Genomic DNA, 18,095 nt, shown 5'->3' with positions numbered 1-18,095 from the left:
CAAATTATATAAAAACTTACAGTCCTTCGAGATCTACATGGACTCGACAGCCCAGCACTGTGTTGCCTTAATCATTAATTTTCATCGTTTGTAAGCCGGTATGTGTTTAAAACTCAATAAAAGCTATAGCAAGTAGCCACATAACTAAACAATCAGCATTTTGATGGTTGCCTTGTGATAATTTGAACCACAAATTACGTAAAATATTACTATCGCTCAGTCTTTGTATATATCACCACACTTTGATGCACCGTGTTAATGAATTCTGAATCCAAATGCCTTTAAAACATTTTAAAGCGCGTAACAATTTCTTCTAGAAAAAATAACAATATTAAATTGACTGTCCTTACTTTACCTCTTTTTGAACATTTAAGGAGCAAAACGAAGAACTCTAGAAATTAACAATGTAGAAGATAACAGGCGACAACGAAAACGAAACGAGTGCTTAATTCACTGTAGTGACGAAAATGGAGAGTTGTCTTCTTTAAAAGACCTTGAGTCATGGAAATCACTACTGAATGCTGCGGTTATTCGTAACCATGAAGAGGTTCTCGATATCGCGAAAACGTTAAAGGAAGGAGAGGTGCCCCAGATCTCCTATCATCCAAAATGTCGCAGTATCTTTACGATAAAAAGGGATTTACAAAAGTTTTCTCACTCTGGCATCAAAGTTGAAGAACAAGGTGGCACAAGTAGCCGCAGATCTTCATTCCGACAAACCGTGACCACGCAAAGTAGAGTCTATGAGCGAATTTGTGTATTTTGCGAGAAGACCAAATACCTCAGGGGAACCAAAACTAGAGAGGCACTGGTCCAATGTATCGACTTGCGTGCTGATAACACGATCAGGAGAGCAGCTGTGGGTAAAAACGATCCACGAATACTGGCTATTGTCACTAGAGAGCTTGTCGCGGCAGAAGCGTGCTATCACAAGTCTTGTTATCGTGACTACACCCGAAACATTCAAGAAGCTGTTAGCAGTGATACAAAAGAGTAAGATAAGTGTTTTCAATATACTAATGCAGAATCACAAGCCTATGAAATGCTGTTTACCTACATCAAAACAGATTTGCTACAAAACCCGAGGGTTGTTAGAATCGCTGAACTGTATACCTTATTTACATCCTTTTTTAAATCTCAAGGAGACATGGAAATCAAAGAATCAACGAGAACCCATTTCAGAAGGAAACTTGAAGGGGAGTTTAGAGGCACACTGGATTTTGAAGATCTTTCTGCCAACAAGCGAGTTTTTGTTATTCAATCACGAAAGCTAAGCTGAAGACTTCTACTCACTTGAAGAGGGAGGTATCAGTTAAAGCTGGTAAGAACCAAGAAGTGATCATCAAGGCCGACAGAAGACTGTTTGCTCAAATGATTGTCATCGCAGAGAGAAGAGACTTACAGATGAGAGAAGTGTTATCCCATCCTCTCGAACCACTCCCTTGGTTATTAGCTATCGCAGATGGCTTGATGCGTAAGACGAACAAAGCGTCCTTGGCTAAAGAACTGCATAAAAATGTCGAAGCAGCAGATGCCATTCCCCAACCCTCAGCATGTGTAATAGATGGAATGGTTCTTGTCCAGTGTTTGAAAGGTGATAAGAAGACATTTGCGGCAGTTGCTGAAACTCTTCTTTGCAGAGTTCTAAACGAAGGTGGAACAACTGACAGGATTGATGTCGTCTTCGATGATTACAGAGAGGAATCCATAAAGAACACCGAAAGAGAGAACAGGGGTGACGGTTTAGGAAGCGAATACCGCAATATTCAAGCCGAACACAAGGTTAAACAGTGGAGAAGATTCCTGTGTAGCTCAAAGAACAAACAAGCTTTCATAGTGTTTGTAACCAGCGAGTGGAAGAAAGAAAAGTACACAGAGAAGCTATCAGGAAAGACTCTGGTTGTCACGTGTGGCGAAACATGTTACCAATTATCGTCTGGAATAATGCAACTTATCAGTGAGCCCGAATCAACCCAAGAGGAGGCTGACACCCGAATCCTCTAACATGCAGCCCATACAGCTAAATCGAGGTTTGCTTCGGTCGTCATAGTATCAAAAGACACTGATGTGTTCGTACTTCTTTTGGCCTTCAAGAGCCGAGTTATTCCTTCTTCAGTATTCATTAAAAGTTGTTCACAGACCAGAGTCAAGTACATCGATATCTCAAGAGTAGTTGAGAGGGTTGGAGCAAGTGTATGCAGATCACTGCAGGGCTTTCATGCATTCACAGGGTGCGACACTGTTAGTGCTTTTGCCGGACGGGGAAAGGTTGCAGGTTATCGAATTGTAAAGCAAAATGCTGAATTTCAAGAGATGTTCCAGCATTTGGGTATGTTCTGGAATATGTCTGATCACCTGTACCATAGTCTTCAGAAATTTACATGTGCCATGTATTGCAGCAACCCTGCGACAAGCGACTTCGATGAGCTGCGATATCGACTGTTCTGTTTGAAGAGAGGAGACGTTGATTCCAACCAGCTGCCACCCTGCAATGATGCGCTGCACAAAACACTCGCTACGAGCAAACAGCCAGGCTGCTGTCTGGAGACGAAGTTTACAAAGATGCCCAGCCATCCCATCACCAGTGCCTCTTAGTGAGTGACAGGAAAACACCTGGCGATGTTAACTCCATTACTTGTTTTGACTTTGGTTTAGTTTCTGTGCCACACAGATCTGCCCGGCACTAGTACTGGTCAACTGTTTCCACAACCTCGTTCCCAGGGTCCTCTCTCTTGAGGTAGAGAGAGGACCATGGGAACGAGGTTACTGTACTGCTTCCACCCTTTCGTGACGTCAAACTTGTGACAAAACAACCTCGTTCCCAAGGGTTGCAAGAGTAGAGTCCCTAGGAACGAGGTTGGTGACAAAACAGCTTGTTGAAAAATAAAGAATCCACAAAAGACCAATTTCGACATATTAAAATTCAGCCTAAATTAATAGAACTCAGTACGAGGCTCCCGGGAATAACTACAGAGTTTGTGGCCTGCTGTCTATTCCCCAGAGCCTCGTGCTGAGGTTTATTCTGTTAGGTTGAATTTTAATATACCGAAATGAATAGTTTTAATTAAAAGGCGAGATTAAACAACGGTGCGGTCTTAAGGTGTGACAGTGGTTTGTTAAACACTTGCTTTCTCCGTCACTTTTCTTTTCATCTTTTTCCAAGGTTTTCGCTCTCTGTAGAAAGATTTATATCAAGAGGCCGAATTCAATTGTTTAGTTAAATGAACAGTTTTTCACCACGAACTTTAGGCTAAACTTTTCAAGCTGCGTAAACTATGACCTAGATGGTTTTCACTTGCACTAAGAGGCACTAAGGACGAACTAAGGCGTTATAGTAATAATAAGGACAATAAGCTTCGTTGTTAAAGGAATAGGAAATTTTCCTTTAGTTGCGAACTCCTTAGTTTTCCCGCCAAAGCTAAAACTGAGAAAGTGAACTTAAAGTTTTAAACTGAACTTAAAATTACGGAATACCTCTTTTCAAAGCCAATGACAACGATAGAATATAAATTGTTGAAAAATGAACATCCTTCATACTTTTTTGCAATTTCCGTCCGGACGTTTTGCACAAAGACACTCCCTGCCTTCTCTCCCCCACCTGGTAGTAGTTGACGTCAAAGGCGGAAATCTCCTGGGATCCCCTAAGGGGATTTATTTGAAAGCTTTCTTTGACGGAGAATACTAAAAAACATCTGGTGAGGGTCGAGGGGAAACTACATGTAATAGCATACAGTGTACACCCCTATACACTCCTATACTACATTCTAGAGGACTATACAGTACGATACATCCTTATAAAGCACTATACATACTTCTACAGCACTTCACACCACTATACAGGACTATACACCCCTAAAAAGCACTATACAGCGCTATACACTCCTACATAGCGCTATACACCCCTAAACAGCACTATACACCCCCATACAGCACTATACACCCCCATACAGCACTATACACCCCTATACAGCACTATACACCCCTATACAGCACTATACACCCCCATACAGCACTATACACCCCCATACAGCACTATACACCCCTATACAGCACTATACACCCCTATACAGCACTATACACCCCCATACAGCACTATACACCCCCATACAGCACTATACACCCCTATACAACACTATACACCCCTATACAGCACTATACACCCCCATACAGCACTATACACCGCTATAAAACAATATAAACCCCTATACAGCACTATACATCCCTATACAGCGCTATACATTCCTATACAGCACTATACACCCCTATACAGCACTACACACCCCTATACAGCACTATACACCCCATACAGCATAATACACCCCTATACAGCACTATACACCGCTACACAACACTATACACCCCTATACAGCACTATACATCTCCATACAGCGCTATACACTCCTATACAGCACTATACACTCCTAAACAGCACTATACACCCTTATAAAGCATTATACACCCTACACAGCACTATAAACCGCTATACAACACTATACACCCCTATACAGCACTATACATCCCTATAAAGCACTATCCACCGCTATACACCCCTATACAGCACTATACATCCCTATACAGCACTATCCACCGCTAAACAACACTATACACCCCTATACAGCACTATACATCCCTATACAGCACTATACACCCTACACAGCACTATACACCCCCATAGAGCACTATACATCCCTATACAGCACTATCCACCGCTATACAACACTATACACCCCTATACAGCACTGACCATCCCTATACACCACTATACACCCTTAAACAGCAATATACACCCCTAAACAACACTATACACCCCTATACAGCACTATACACCCTACACAGCACTATACACCCCCATAGAGCACTATACACCCCTATACAGCACTATACACTCCTATACAGCACTCTACACCGCTATACAACACTATACACCCCTATACAGCACTATACATCCCTATAAAGCACTATCCACCGCTATACACCCCTATACAGCACTATACACCCCTATACAGCACTATCCACCGCTATACAACACTATACACCCCTATACAGCAGTATACATCCCTATAAAGCACTATCCACCGCTATACACCCCTATACAGCACTATACACCCCTATACAGCGCTATACACCCATACACAGCAATATACACCCCTAAACAACACTATACACCCCTATACAGCACTATACACCCTACACAGCACTATACACCCCTAAACAGCACTATACACCGCTATACAACACTATACACCCCTATACAGCACTATACATCCCTATAAAGCACTATCCACCACTATACACCCCTATACAGCACTATACACCCCTATACAGCGCTATACACCCCTATACAGCACTATACACCCCTACACAGCAATATACACCCCTAAACAACACTATACACCCCTATACAGCACTATACACCCCTATACACCACTATATACCCCCATAGAGCACTATACACCCCTCTACAGCACTCTACACCGCTATACAACACTATACACCCCTATACAGCACTATACATCCCTATAAAGCACTATCCACCACTATACACCCCTATACAGCACTATACACCCCTATACAGCACTATCCACCGCTATACAACACTATACACCCCTATACAGCAGTATACACCCCTATACAGCACTATACAATTCCAATACAGTTCTCTTCAACCCTATACAGCACTATTCACCCCTATACAGCACTATTTAACAATTAGACCCGTAGCCCTTGCGGGCTACGGGTCAATAGCCCATGAGGCGAAGCCGAATGGGCTATTGACCCATGGCCCTTGAGGGATGTATAGTGCTATATCAGGGTGTATAGTGCTGTATAGGGGTGTATCGTGCTGTATAGTGCTGTATAGGGGTTTATAGTGCTGTATAGTGCTGTATATGGATGTATAGTGCCTTATAGGGGTGTATAGTGCTGTATAGGGGTGTATAGTGCTGTATAGTGGGGTGTAGTGTTGTATAGGGGTGTATAGTGTTTTATAGGGATTTATAGTGCTGTATAGGGGTGTATACTGCTGTATAGAGATGTATAGTGCTGTATATGGGTGTATAGTGCTGTAGAGGGGTGTATAGTGCTGCATAGGGGTGTTTAGTGCTGTATAGGGGTGTATAGTGCTGTATAGTGCTGTATACGGGTGTATAGTGCTGTATAGTGGTGTACAGTGGTGTACAGGGGTGTATAGTGCTGTATAGGGGTTTATAGTGGTATATAGGGTTGTATACTGTTGTATAAGGATGTATAGTGCTTTATAGGGGTGTATAGTGCTGTATAGGGTGTATAGTGCTGTATAGGGTGTATAGTGGTGTATAGTGCTGTATAGGGGTATATAGTGCTGTATAGTGCTGTATAAAGATGTATAGTGCTTAATAGGGGTGTATAGTGCTGTATAGGGTGTATAGTACTGTATAGTGCTGTATAGGGATAGTGCTGTATAGTACTGTATAAGGGTGTATAGTGTTTTATAGGGGTGTATAGCGCTGTATAGGGTTGTATATTGCTGTATAGGGGTGCATAGTGCTGTATAGGGGTGTATAGTGCTGTGTTTCGGTGTAGTGCTGTATAGTGCTGTATACGGGTGTATAGTGCCTTATAGGGAGGTATAGAGCTTTATGGGGGTGTATGGTTCTGTATAGGGGTGTATAGTACTGCATAGGGTGTCTAGTGCTGTATAGGGTTTTCTAGTGCTTTATAGGGTATAGAGGTGTATAGTGCATTACAGGGGTGTATAGTGCTGTGTAGGGGTGTATAGTGCTGTATAGTGCTGTATAGTGCTGTATAGTGCTGTATAGGGGTGTATAGTGTTGTATTTGGGTGCATAGTGCTGTATAGGGGTGTATAGTGCTGTATAGGGGTTTATAGTGGTGTATAGGGGTGTATACTGCTGCATAGGGATGTATAGTGCTGTATATGGGTGTATAATGCTGTATAGGGGTGTATAGTGCTGTATAGTGCTGTTTAGGGGTGTATAGGGGTGTATAGTGCTGTATAGGGGTGTATAGTGTTGTATAGGGGTGTGTAGTGCTCTATAGGGGCGTATAGTGCTGTATAGGGGCGTATAGTGCTCTATAGGGTTGTATAGGGCTATATAGGGGTGTATAGTACTGTATGAGGATGTATAGTGCTGTTTAGGGGTTTATTGGTCGGATAATATACGTTTTGCTGATATATGACGTTGACCCTCACTAGATGTTATTTAAATTTCTCCTTCTTTGACAGAGCGTTAGAGGTAACAAAGATGGCCGACCATTCGTACTGCGAGAGCCCAGAGGTAGAACAACTCAGGTTAGAATCTATTCTAGGTAGTTTAAAGTTTATTAATGAAGCACGTCGAACGCTTTATGGTAATCTCTAGGATGAAATTTATGCATACAGGGTCGATTGTGTATATTGCCTTTGTTTCCTTTATGTACGTGACTGTCTTTCAATTTTTTGCCTCGTTCTTCAATGACTGCAGTTTAGCCTGCTTTTAGAGAAAAAAATGTGTGGTCTAGTTTTCGATGTTTATTCGATAAAGGTGTATTTTCGGAGGGGACTCTTCAGCCGCACTGAACAAAAGTTAAAATTTCGTGGTTTATGGTCGATGTGAACTTAGTCTGTCTAGGTGTAATGCTACCTGCCAAATTTAAGCTCAAGTATAAAGCTATATTTCAGTGCAGCCATTGCAGTAACTTCTTCATTCTTTAAGTCATTCTCTGGCCTCCAGCCTTAGTAGCGAATATTTTGAAACGAAGGAAATTTATCCGGTGCTAAAATATTATTACTGTAAAGTATGTACAAGCTTAATGCAGTACAGATGAAATGTTTTAACATCTTCTCGTTTTATTGAAAATGGGTTATCTCGATCGGCATCTTAACCTTCGTATTGTACATGTCCGAGCTAAATTTATCAGAGGTTTCCTAATTACCTATAACGTTCGTGATAAAATGGCCCAAAAATGTCACTATGTCCAGTAAAATATATCAGTAATTCTTTTGTTTATTTGTTATCTTGTGAAGCTTGAATATTGATATTCCAATATATGTAGATAACACAATGTATAAAACATTAAATATCGTTAATAATCTAAATTCACATACTTGAGTCTTTTTTGTAAAAATTATTTCGATTTTTTTTTATTATGAGACTACTGAACCTTGACCCACCACAAAAATCTTGTTTTTCTTCATATTTTTTTACAGTTCTTTTAAGCGAATTTTACCTTGTGCAACTAGATGTGATGTTGGAATCAGTTATAAATGTTTGGTGTTGATGAAAATGAGAAGTGAATCATTTTTTTTTTTAGCTCTCCATTAGTAGTGAGTTTAGTATGCCACAAGATCCCTGTAGTTCCATGATCTGGTGGGAAGAGTGTTGTGGGTTTGACTTTTGTAAGTGTAATATATTCTTTGGCCCATGTTGGTATCAAAAAGTCAAATTCGAGTGAATATATGAAAGATCATGTATTCGAACTGCAGATAAAGGCATAAAGACATGACTGCGATGATCAATCATGTCTTAATAAACACTTAAATTATACACTTGCTCTTCATTAATACCGTTGCAACTCCCCTAACGACCACTTCATACTAGCAGTTACCTCTCCACCATGGCAGCTTTTTGTCCAGACTGCATACAAATCTATACTTTTTACTGTTAACAGCTTTTTACCATTAACAACAGCTACCTCTGTACATGTTATTGAGCCTCATAGCGGCCTTTGTAACAAGGGTCAATTGTATGTTGTTTGCAAGTGGCCCTATGTACTAAACAGTGGTTTTATTTCCTTTAAAGTTAAACAATGCACTCGCTCAGTATATCAACCATTAAATTCACCTTACAATAATTAATACATTGTTAAGCATGTAGGTAGTAAGAATATAGAAAATGATCAAACTGAGGACATTGTCTTGATATATCAGACTAAATCCTCAGAGCTCAGGTTCATGTGTAACATTGGTACTGAAAAGCCCATTTTAGGCAGCAACAATAATGTACATGTGTGTATGTATGTATGTATGTACTCCAAACAATCAGTCTGGGAGTGGAGGGTCCGGGGCTGATTGTGATTATTACTTGCCCGGGGAACTGCCATGTGAAAAGGTTGGGGATGCTTGCTTAGGGGTGAAAATCACAGACTTTGGTCTCACTTAGAGTATTTAGGATGAAAGGCCACTATTTTTACCCAGTAAGGTACATGGATCTTTTTTTTTTTCTCCATAGAATAATAATGTTGTGTGTGAGTCAAATGATGCTTAAGCTACATCAAGATTGATCTACTTTAGGGGTTTAATTCAAATTCGACAACAAGCATCCCCAACTTTTTTTCACATGGGAGTCTCCTGCCAGAGTTCTTGTGACGGACAATAATCTCAATGTACAACGTATGATCATTATTTGATCCGTTGATTATGTTGCAGTTGGTATCACTATAATATAAGTCGTCATGTGGCAGAGGGATTGTTAATGGCAAACGGAAAGGATGGAAGTTACTTGCTGAGAGGAAGTTTGTCTGGTCCTGGAGAATATTCTCTCGCAGTGAGGTATTTAAAGAAAAGTTAGACCTCTGATACTCGTAATTTAAACGCAATTTTTACAAGGCTGTGGTCTAAGAAAAAATGTGAGAAGCACAAAGGTTCCGTACAATGAAATCCTGGGTGCCCAGTGCTTAAGCTCATATGAAAAACGTGTGTTTTTCCAGTTGCCCAAAGTCAAAAGTTAGTTACCTGTGGTACCTGGGCATTTCTAGAGCACAGCCTTGTTACATGTATATCAAAATATATCAGGACTCCGTATAATGTTATTATCATTATCATGATCATGATCATGATCATTATCATTATCATCATCATTATCATTATCATTACTATTATTAGGAAACACTCTAAGAATACTCACGCTAAGAGCTGTGTTTACAATACTACATATAGAAACGCAATACTAGCATGAGGTATGGAGGTTTTGGTCTTATGAGCTAAGCAAGCTAAATTTTTCATAAGTATTACAATCAACAAAATAAACAATTCATTTGCTTTCTTTTCTTCCTTCTTTTTTCTGTGGCCAGTCTCTCATTCCCATAGCATTTCTTGTTCTCCCAAATTCCTTTGGCTGTGTTTTTATTAATAATTCGATTATGAGCTTGAGAATTCTATCATGTGATAGTTGATGAGGGACAGGCTGAGTCAACTTGTATGTTATACTTGTACATTAATTACCATCAAAAACAGAATAGATAGTGAGTAGCGTAGCCAATCAGAGTACAGCATTGGTGATAGAATGCTAGCAGATTTATACTGAAACTTGATAGAAACAGGGAAAATGTGTTTTGTATTTCTTAATGAATTAAATCTTTACTGATCCGCATTTTGTTTCTTCTTTCATTATCAGCACATTTTCTACTGGATGTCTAACAAGAATTTTCATTTCAACCTTTAATTTGTTTTAGATGTGCTAGCTCAGTGAAACATTTTCATATTGGCTGGGATGGCACACAGTTTAAATTTGGAATGGGGTCATTCTCAAACATCAGTGAGTTTGTTGAACATTTTGAAAACAAGCCTTTGATTGGAGGTGATTCTGGTGAGTAAAACACCTTTTAAAGAAATCTTTCAATAAGATTTTAAGAAACTAATAAAGGTGATCAAAGTTAGGGCTGCAACAAAACAAATTCTCACGATGCCACGATACGATGCATGATACTATACATCATTACATACAACTGACAGGTGACATAAACTTGTTCTTACTTAACTGTTTTGAAATCATTATTTCCATTTATTACAAACCATGAACGGATGAACCATATGTTTTGTCCATGGGTGCACAAGACTGTGTCAGCTGACAACTAATTGGAACTGCACATGCTTTTGTGCTGCCATCTTGAAAGATGCATGACTGAAAGCAGGCAAAGCAATACAAAGCATAGATGGAACTTTTTTTCCCTTTTCTGGGTCCCTTTGTTTAATAATTGGCTCTGAAGGGGCTTGGACTTGGGTAAGGAGTCATAAAAGACAGTTATTTCTGAATGTTGAATTTTTGATTCGTCAAGAATCACAATGTTATAATATCGCAACATCTTGTTGTAATATCGATATTTGTATTGTGACAAAAAAATAGCGATTCACCAGTCTGTGCATTGGTGTATCGTTGCAGCACTAATCAAATTATTGGCGTTGAAAAATTGGAGCCAGGCCTGTGCTTGTCTCTGGTTTCCATAGCATGAAGCAGCTATGAGTATTAAACATGCGCTTCTACTGGATGGTGCTAGGCCATTACAGAGTTGTCCCTTTCACCCTTGTTGGTGAGTTAAGGCATTGTGTGCCCTAGTTGTGTTCACTGCGTCGTGTTCTTGGCAAGACACTTGGGTTACTCTCATACAAACTGTAGCGCCTCTTTTCACCTAGGTGTATATTTGGGTATTGCTGAATTTTAATGGTGGGGAATAACCTTGCAATGGATTAGTACCCTTGTGAGATAACTTTAAGAATTCCTAGGAATTCCTAGGAATTTCCTAAGAATTCCTAGGAATTCCTAGGAATCTAAGGTGTGAATTTTCACGGTAATTCGGACTCGGAATTCCTAGGAATTCCTAGGAATTCCAAGTTTACATAGAGCTGACTTGGAATTCCTAGGAATTCCTAGGAATTCCAACTGAAATATACTCACCTTGAAAATTCCTTAAAATTCCCAAAAATTCCTAGGAATTTCTGAGAATAACTTGGAATTTGTAGGATTTTTTGAGAACAGGTTGGAATTTTTTGGAAAATCTGAGAAAAACTGGGAATTTTGTATCATTTGTAGGTCAGACAAAATTTTGATGATTAATGCCCGGCATTAAAATAACAAATAAAGTCACTGATATCACATCAAACAGGTTTTAAATCAATGGTTTATTACATTTGCTTTCATGAATTTATACATAAGATTAACTATCCTGTTTCTTTTTCATTACATCAAGAATCAAAAGCAAAACTGAAAACAGATATGATGGTCAAACTTTTACATGTTTGATAAAAAGAGAACTCTTTCAGATAATTTACTTACTTTTTTGGTTTAGAAATCCAACAATTTTCCATTCACAAGATTGTAGCTTAAATTATTGTTATTATGTGGAACAAATCTGGATTTTCATGATTGTAAGGAATCAATGGTAAGAACAAAACTGAAACACTCCTTAAAATTAAAAAAGGCTGAGTTTGGGCAAACTTAGCTGCTGTTCAGTTATTTCTGTTGATTCTGCAGCTTCTTTTGTTGCCCTCTAATTAGGGTGTCAACAGCTAGCCTCTTAATCGTCATCTTTGTTGTATGACACCTAAAACAAATTTTAAAAAAATACATTACATTGCGATATATATGAGGTACTGTAAGACTGAGATCCAAATGTTTATGTGCTCACAGTTTAATACATGCAGCTAATTAAGACCTGACTGTAAGCTGGTTGAAATGTTAAAAGAGAAGACTCGATAATTGTGAAGGTGCTTGTATACTATTGATAAATATGTTACATAAATCTTGAGCTTACAGTTGATTAAATCAAGGTTTTCCTTCTTCTGTCAGTGTATCAACAACTCTCGAATTGGAGGATATATATATCACGGTTTTTAGCCAAATTTAGACATTAGAAATATTAAAAAAGACACTTAAAACATTAAAGGAACATTTAAATAATAGAGTAAACACAAAGGAATATACAGATGGACAAAAATTGAAGATCAACACGGATTGCCATACAGTCAGGCTGAAACACACAGGAGACACGTATCAAACTCATGCACACTGTGGCTGCCTCATCGGAGTTTTTGTGAAGAACTTTGACTGGGATCAGAGAGAACTGCTATATTTGTTTCGTTTGAACAAGTGTGGCGAGAGAAACTACTTGTTATTCGCAAATCAAATTGTTTAGGCACGCACTGACTGGGCAACCTAAATTGTTTCAACTTTGCTTTACCCAGAATTAATTTCATACCATGACTGAGTGACCCACTCGTGTATGATTCGTGATGATAAAGTTCATTGAAAAGCTTCTGTCTAAATACAAGAATTTACTTTGTATAATATAAGGTTACTTGAATTCGATTACTCACCAAATAATTTTGTATACGGCTAATCTGCCCTTTGAATTTTTCCCCGTTGAAACATCCACAGTAAGACTTTCCTTTAGCTCCAAATCTTCGCCAAGAATAACTTGTTTCTCGTTAATGACACTCACCCTGTTTTCTTCTGGTCACAGGACCGCAGCAAAAACCATTTTGATATAATTTTGGAAGTGAAATCTACTAAAACGCACGAGCGATCAACCGTTAACGCTGAATTCAAAGATGGGCGCCAAAAGAGAATGAATAACGCGATCTTTGTCACGTTCAGTCACGAGGATAGTCAGGTGAAAATTGGCGTGCTGTGATTGGTTCCGTTGATCAGTTGAGGAGAGAATGGAACTGGAGAAGAAGGAGAGAGAGGCTGGCAACGAGGCTGCCGGACCAGTCGCTTTCGATGGCAAGTCTGTTTCCTTTCCACGCGATTTTGGTGGTCTTTTGAAAGATGGGTCTTGCTTCAAAAGGAAAAAACTACACAGACTTTTTACGAAGAAATCAAGGAGGAAAATAGAACGTACTTTAACTGGTTGATCTGTTCTCGACGGTTGTCAAGATAACAAAGGATCGTGAGGCACTTAAATCAAGTTCACTGCAAAGGTAAGGAATCCAATTTTATAGGGATTTTCTGTTATGATGAGCTATAATTGTAAATAAATCAAACTAAGCGATGCATTGTGTGCTCTTTAAAAACCCCAAAAGCCGAAATTCACCTGAAAAGTTTCAAATCGACTTAAGGAAACGAGATAAATTCTGCGAAATAAGCTTAAGCTTGTTGTATTAGTCCACCAAATCTATTTTGAGAGCCCACATGTTTCAACACCCAGTCAGCACAATGCAGCAAGTATAAATTTGCAATGCTTGTCATTTTTTCCTTTGAATTATTTATAAGGATTAACATGATATGAGATCTATAGTCTTTTCAATACATCAAGATGTAGGTTTTTTTTATTTGCATTGTCATTTATTTGTGTCAGTTATTTATTTGTTTCCCACTGACTCAATCTTTTTGATTCGTTTGATTTTGTTGTGTTATGAATTAAAGTGACCGCAAGGACAAGGAAATACAAGAAACATATTGATGATCCCACTATGCCCATACCAAAATCTACAAGATTTGACCACAAAAATCGCTTAAAGCAGTCTTCACAGGCCTGTTGATGTCATCTCCCTCTCTTGCATCACGTTTTGCTGGAGATCATTTCCAGCACCATGAACAGAACACCTCAGAGTCTTCGGCTCACCTGAGTGAGATGGCTGTTGGCAAAAATGTTGTGGATGACTTTGATGGATTGTGGAGTCAACCTTTATGCAAGAATTGAAGCTTCACAGAAGCATTTGATGAAATGGAGTTGCATATACCTGAAAAGACTACAGAAATACCGACTGATGTAATACACAACAACTCAGATTTGTCCACAGACAGTGATTCAGATAATGATGTTGAAGTTTCTAGTTCTGACTCCTCTGAAGAATTTGAGAACTCTGACACTGACGGCCATTCACTTGACTCCCCTGATGAAAGTGAAACTAATGGTTCCTAAGAAAAAGACATTTTGTGCCAAAGAATATGCCTGTACGGCTATTCTGGCCTTAATTTCAAGACATTGTATGACAATGAGAGGCTGCTAAAGATATCGTTGTTTTAATGAAACTACCGGTAATTTGTCCAGAGAATGTCACAGTACAGTTTTACAAATGTACAGCAGGTGTGTGGAAACTGTGAGCTTTTCATTTATGACATCTGAGAGAGCTGTCTTCCTCTTTTTCCTAAATTCAAAAAGGATCAAGTCAAAAATTGTTCAACAGTGGGCTGTGATGGGTATGTGTGTGAATCTACAATTATATTAAATATATACATGCATATATATACTTTTGGTTTTATTGGAATTGTAAATAATATATATTCATTTATGCTGACAGGAATTTTTTGCTTAATCTATTTATCAAATCTAAGAGCATCCATTTTTCTATCAGTTAAACTCTGGGTGTTTGATTTAAGGGTCCATATGGGCACATATACACTAACAAATCATGTTGGATCTAAAAAACAATGTTATCAGTGCTATAGTTTTATGTTGAGTTGTCAGACTTAAACTGGAATTAATGTACATTTCTTTGGAAATAATTACCTTGGAGCTTGACAACAACAAAAAAGGATGGAACTACAGAGAAATGATCGTGTTGATTTTTACTAATGTACGGAAATTGATTCATGCACTGAGTTCATCTTTAATTTTGACACTTTCATGTGTTTTAGCTATTCCCCAAAACTCCTAGATATTCCAAACACATTTTTTAAAGCACTCTGGGAAATAATAGGAGTTCCAAGGATTATTCCCAATAATTCCCAGTCATACTTTTCACTATTCCCAAATATTCCCAGAAATTCCAAGGTCTTGGATTAAGCATAATTTGCATGGCTTGGAATAACTTGGAATTCCTAGGAATTCCCAATAATTCCCAGTCATACTTCCACTATTCCCAAATATTCCCAGAAATTCCAAGGTCTTGGATAAAGCACAATTTGCATGTCTTGGAATAACTTGGAATTCCTAGGAATTCCCAGACTACTGGGAATTTATTTCGCAGGGGTATCCCATCCTGAGAAAAGCAGAAAAATGCCAGGTTGCATGCTTAAACTGAAGAATTACTAACAGTGTATATGAGATGTGATTTTTTGGTGCTAGTAAGAATGATTTGGGCTGGTCAGAGCTGTAGCTGGTAATTGGCAAACAAGGCACTTGTCTCTGTCACTTTTTTTTTCATTTTTGATGTTTACAGTCATCATAAACGCCCGAAATACCTTAGAAGAGGATGTGTATAACCTTGGATGTCGTGTCAGTCGTAACTTTTAAGTGGACATTGCCTCAGTCATGATTTTTTTTTGTGGCTGTGGCCCTGCTAATGAGTACATCATAATTACAGCTTGCCCAAAGGTCAAGCCCAAAAATTGGTTTTCTTTGCTCCGTGTGTAATCTTGGTCAACTAATGTGATGTATCTATTTGTTCTTGCCTCTGTTAGGGGTCTTGACATTATTGAAATATCCGTATCCCAGGGATATTGAAGAACCAACGACATATGAGAAAGTCAGGGTACACGCAGAATGGGGAAAAAACAGAAAGAGTAGCATGAAAGGAGAATAAATGATTTCTGGTACTAAGTGTCTTTCTACTTCGTGATTGGAACTGTCTGTTTTTATCGATAGAAAAGCGATCTAGTGTTGCTGTATTGCTGCTAAAATCAAATTGGACTGTAACTGTGCTCAGCATGAAACGACCAGTGGACTGAAAATGATTGATTTAGAAGCAATGATTAAATCCTTACGACTAACCTGGCTAAAGAGGATTTTCAGCGAAAATGACGGCACATGGAAACATAGCCACGCAAGGCGTGCAAGAGTTATTTTTTTTGTGTGAAGTGTCGGAGATAGGAGCATTCATGGTACAGTAATGATTTGGTTAATTTGACATTTTTTCTTTGGTTGCGATGTTACATCGGTCATGGTAAGATAGCTAAATAGTAAACCATAAAATGTTTGACTGAACAAACTACAGTAATCTGACATGTCTCCAGATTAATGTAGATACCATCTTATTTTTATTTAGCGATTCTGCATTTAGGTAACACCATCTATATGGGAATACCAATAAATTGTTGTTGTTGTTGTTGTTGTTGATTCGTTCTTTGATACAACCCGGTGTGACACGCGCACATGCATAACTCCCTCACTCACCGATCACATAACCCTTCCAACTCCCAATGCAAGAGGAATTTTTGTTCAAAAATACTCAAGTCAATTTAGGTACTTTTTCGCATTTTATACGAGACGTGAGTTTACCTTTTCACAGAACACAACACAACACAACTTCACCGAAAATAGAAAGAAGGAGAAAAAGACCTCTGACACGTTGAAAGTCTGATTTAATTAAATTGCACTTTAACTTGGTGCCGCGCAGTCTTCAAAGAACATTTGAACAGTTTTCATACTTTTTACCTTAAAAAATATCGGACTGAAATGAATGTCATCAAATAAAACTATTAAACTGCTACTGCAGAGACGTAAAAACCGTCCAGAAATGAAAGCTTTTTTGTTTAATATCCTGGAAATAATAGCCGATAACTTGTCAGCTCTAATTGAATTTACTCCCATATAAAAAACAAAAGTGTTAAGTTACCATTTGTAACTAAAGATAGCAAACATCTCGTGGGAAAGAGTGGAGACGATTCGTCCGCTCTAATTGAATTTACTCCCTTGTGAAAAACAAGAGTGTCACATTACACTTTGTAACTAAAAAACAAAAATATCTTGTTATATTTGCATGCAACAAGAACAAAACAATCGTTACCCGCACTTACTATTGTAAACGTTAGAACTGTTTCAAATCTAAAGTCTCGTCCCCTCTAAAACATGTCCTAAGAACTACAAGCGACGATTCGTGACCTCTAATTAAATTTACTCATTGTGAAAAACAAAAGTATCAAGTTACCTTTAACTAAAAATAAAAATATCTCGTTGCATTTGCATACTACGAACTCACGAACTGTTTCGAACCTCAAGGTTCATCTCGTTCATTTAACTAAAATCCTCAGCCTAACCCACAGAAAAAGTCGAAGTAAACCCAATATATGAATACTTCCTCCTCTTTTATAGAAGAATGAATACGGCCGTTCTGAACTTATCGGGATCAGATCTTCTCACATACCATTTACCTTTACAACAAGAAATTTGATTGGCTGTTTATAGTAGATCCAATCTGATTGGTGTGACATACATACATCTCTCACTCACTCACTCACTCACTCTCACTCACTCACTCACTCACTCACTCACACTCACTCACTCACTCACTCACTCACTCACTCACTCACTCACTCACTCACTCACTCACTCACTCACTCACTCACTCACTCACTCACTCACTCACTCACTCACTCACTCACTCACTCACTCACTCACTCACTCACTCACTCACTCACTCACTCACTCACTCACTCACTCACTCACTCACTCACTCAC

At 38.7% G+C, this 18,095-nt stretch overlaps 1 protein-coding gene across 1 annotated transcript; it reads left to right on the top strand.

The window, feature by feature from the left end:
• Positions 1–3,405: 3,405 nt before the first annotated feature.
• Positions 3,406–17,989, top strand: LOC145493434 (dual adapter for phosphotyrosine and 3-phosphotyrosine and 3-phosphoinositide-like). The gene is made up of 4 exons (XM_081472901.1): positions 3,406–7,290; positions 9,406–9,528; positions 10,431–10,564; positions 16,100–17,989. Exons 1-4 carry the CDS (start codon positions 7,175–7,177, stop codon positions 16,219–16,221), a joined length of 495 nt encoding a protein of 164 aa, XP_081329027.1. The 5' UTR covers positions 3,406–7,174; the 3' UTR covers positions 16,222–17,989.
• The last annotated feature ends 106 nt before the right edge of the window (positions 17,990–18,095 follow it).

The sequence above is a fragment of the Orbicella franksi genome, chromosome 7, assembly GCF_964199315.1.
Source record: "Orbicella franksi chromosome 7, jaOrbFran1.1, whole genome shotgun sequence".
NCBI classification, from domain to species: domain Eukaryota; kingdom Metazoa; phylum Cnidaria; class Anthozoa; order Scleractinia; family Merulinidae; genus Orbicella; species Orbicella franksi.
The sequence above is the reverse complement of the archived record's forward strand: the minus strand, read 5'-3'. Positions and strand labels throughout refer to the sequence as shown.

Bases quoted from the DNA above. Each gene is read 5' to 3' on its own strand.
- LOC145493434 (XM_081472901.1), top strand. From the start codon at position 7,175: ATGACGTTGACCCTCACTAGATGTTATTTAAATTTCTCCTTCTTTGAC. The intron at 7,291-9,405 runs GTTAGAATCTAT...ATTATGTTGCAG, and splicing joins CCAGAGGTAGAACAACTCAG to TTGGTATCACTATAATATAA. The intron at 9,529-10,430 runs GTATTTAAAGAA...AATTTGTTTTAG, and splicing joins GAATATTCTCTCGCAGTGAG to ATGTGCTAGCTCAGTGAAAC.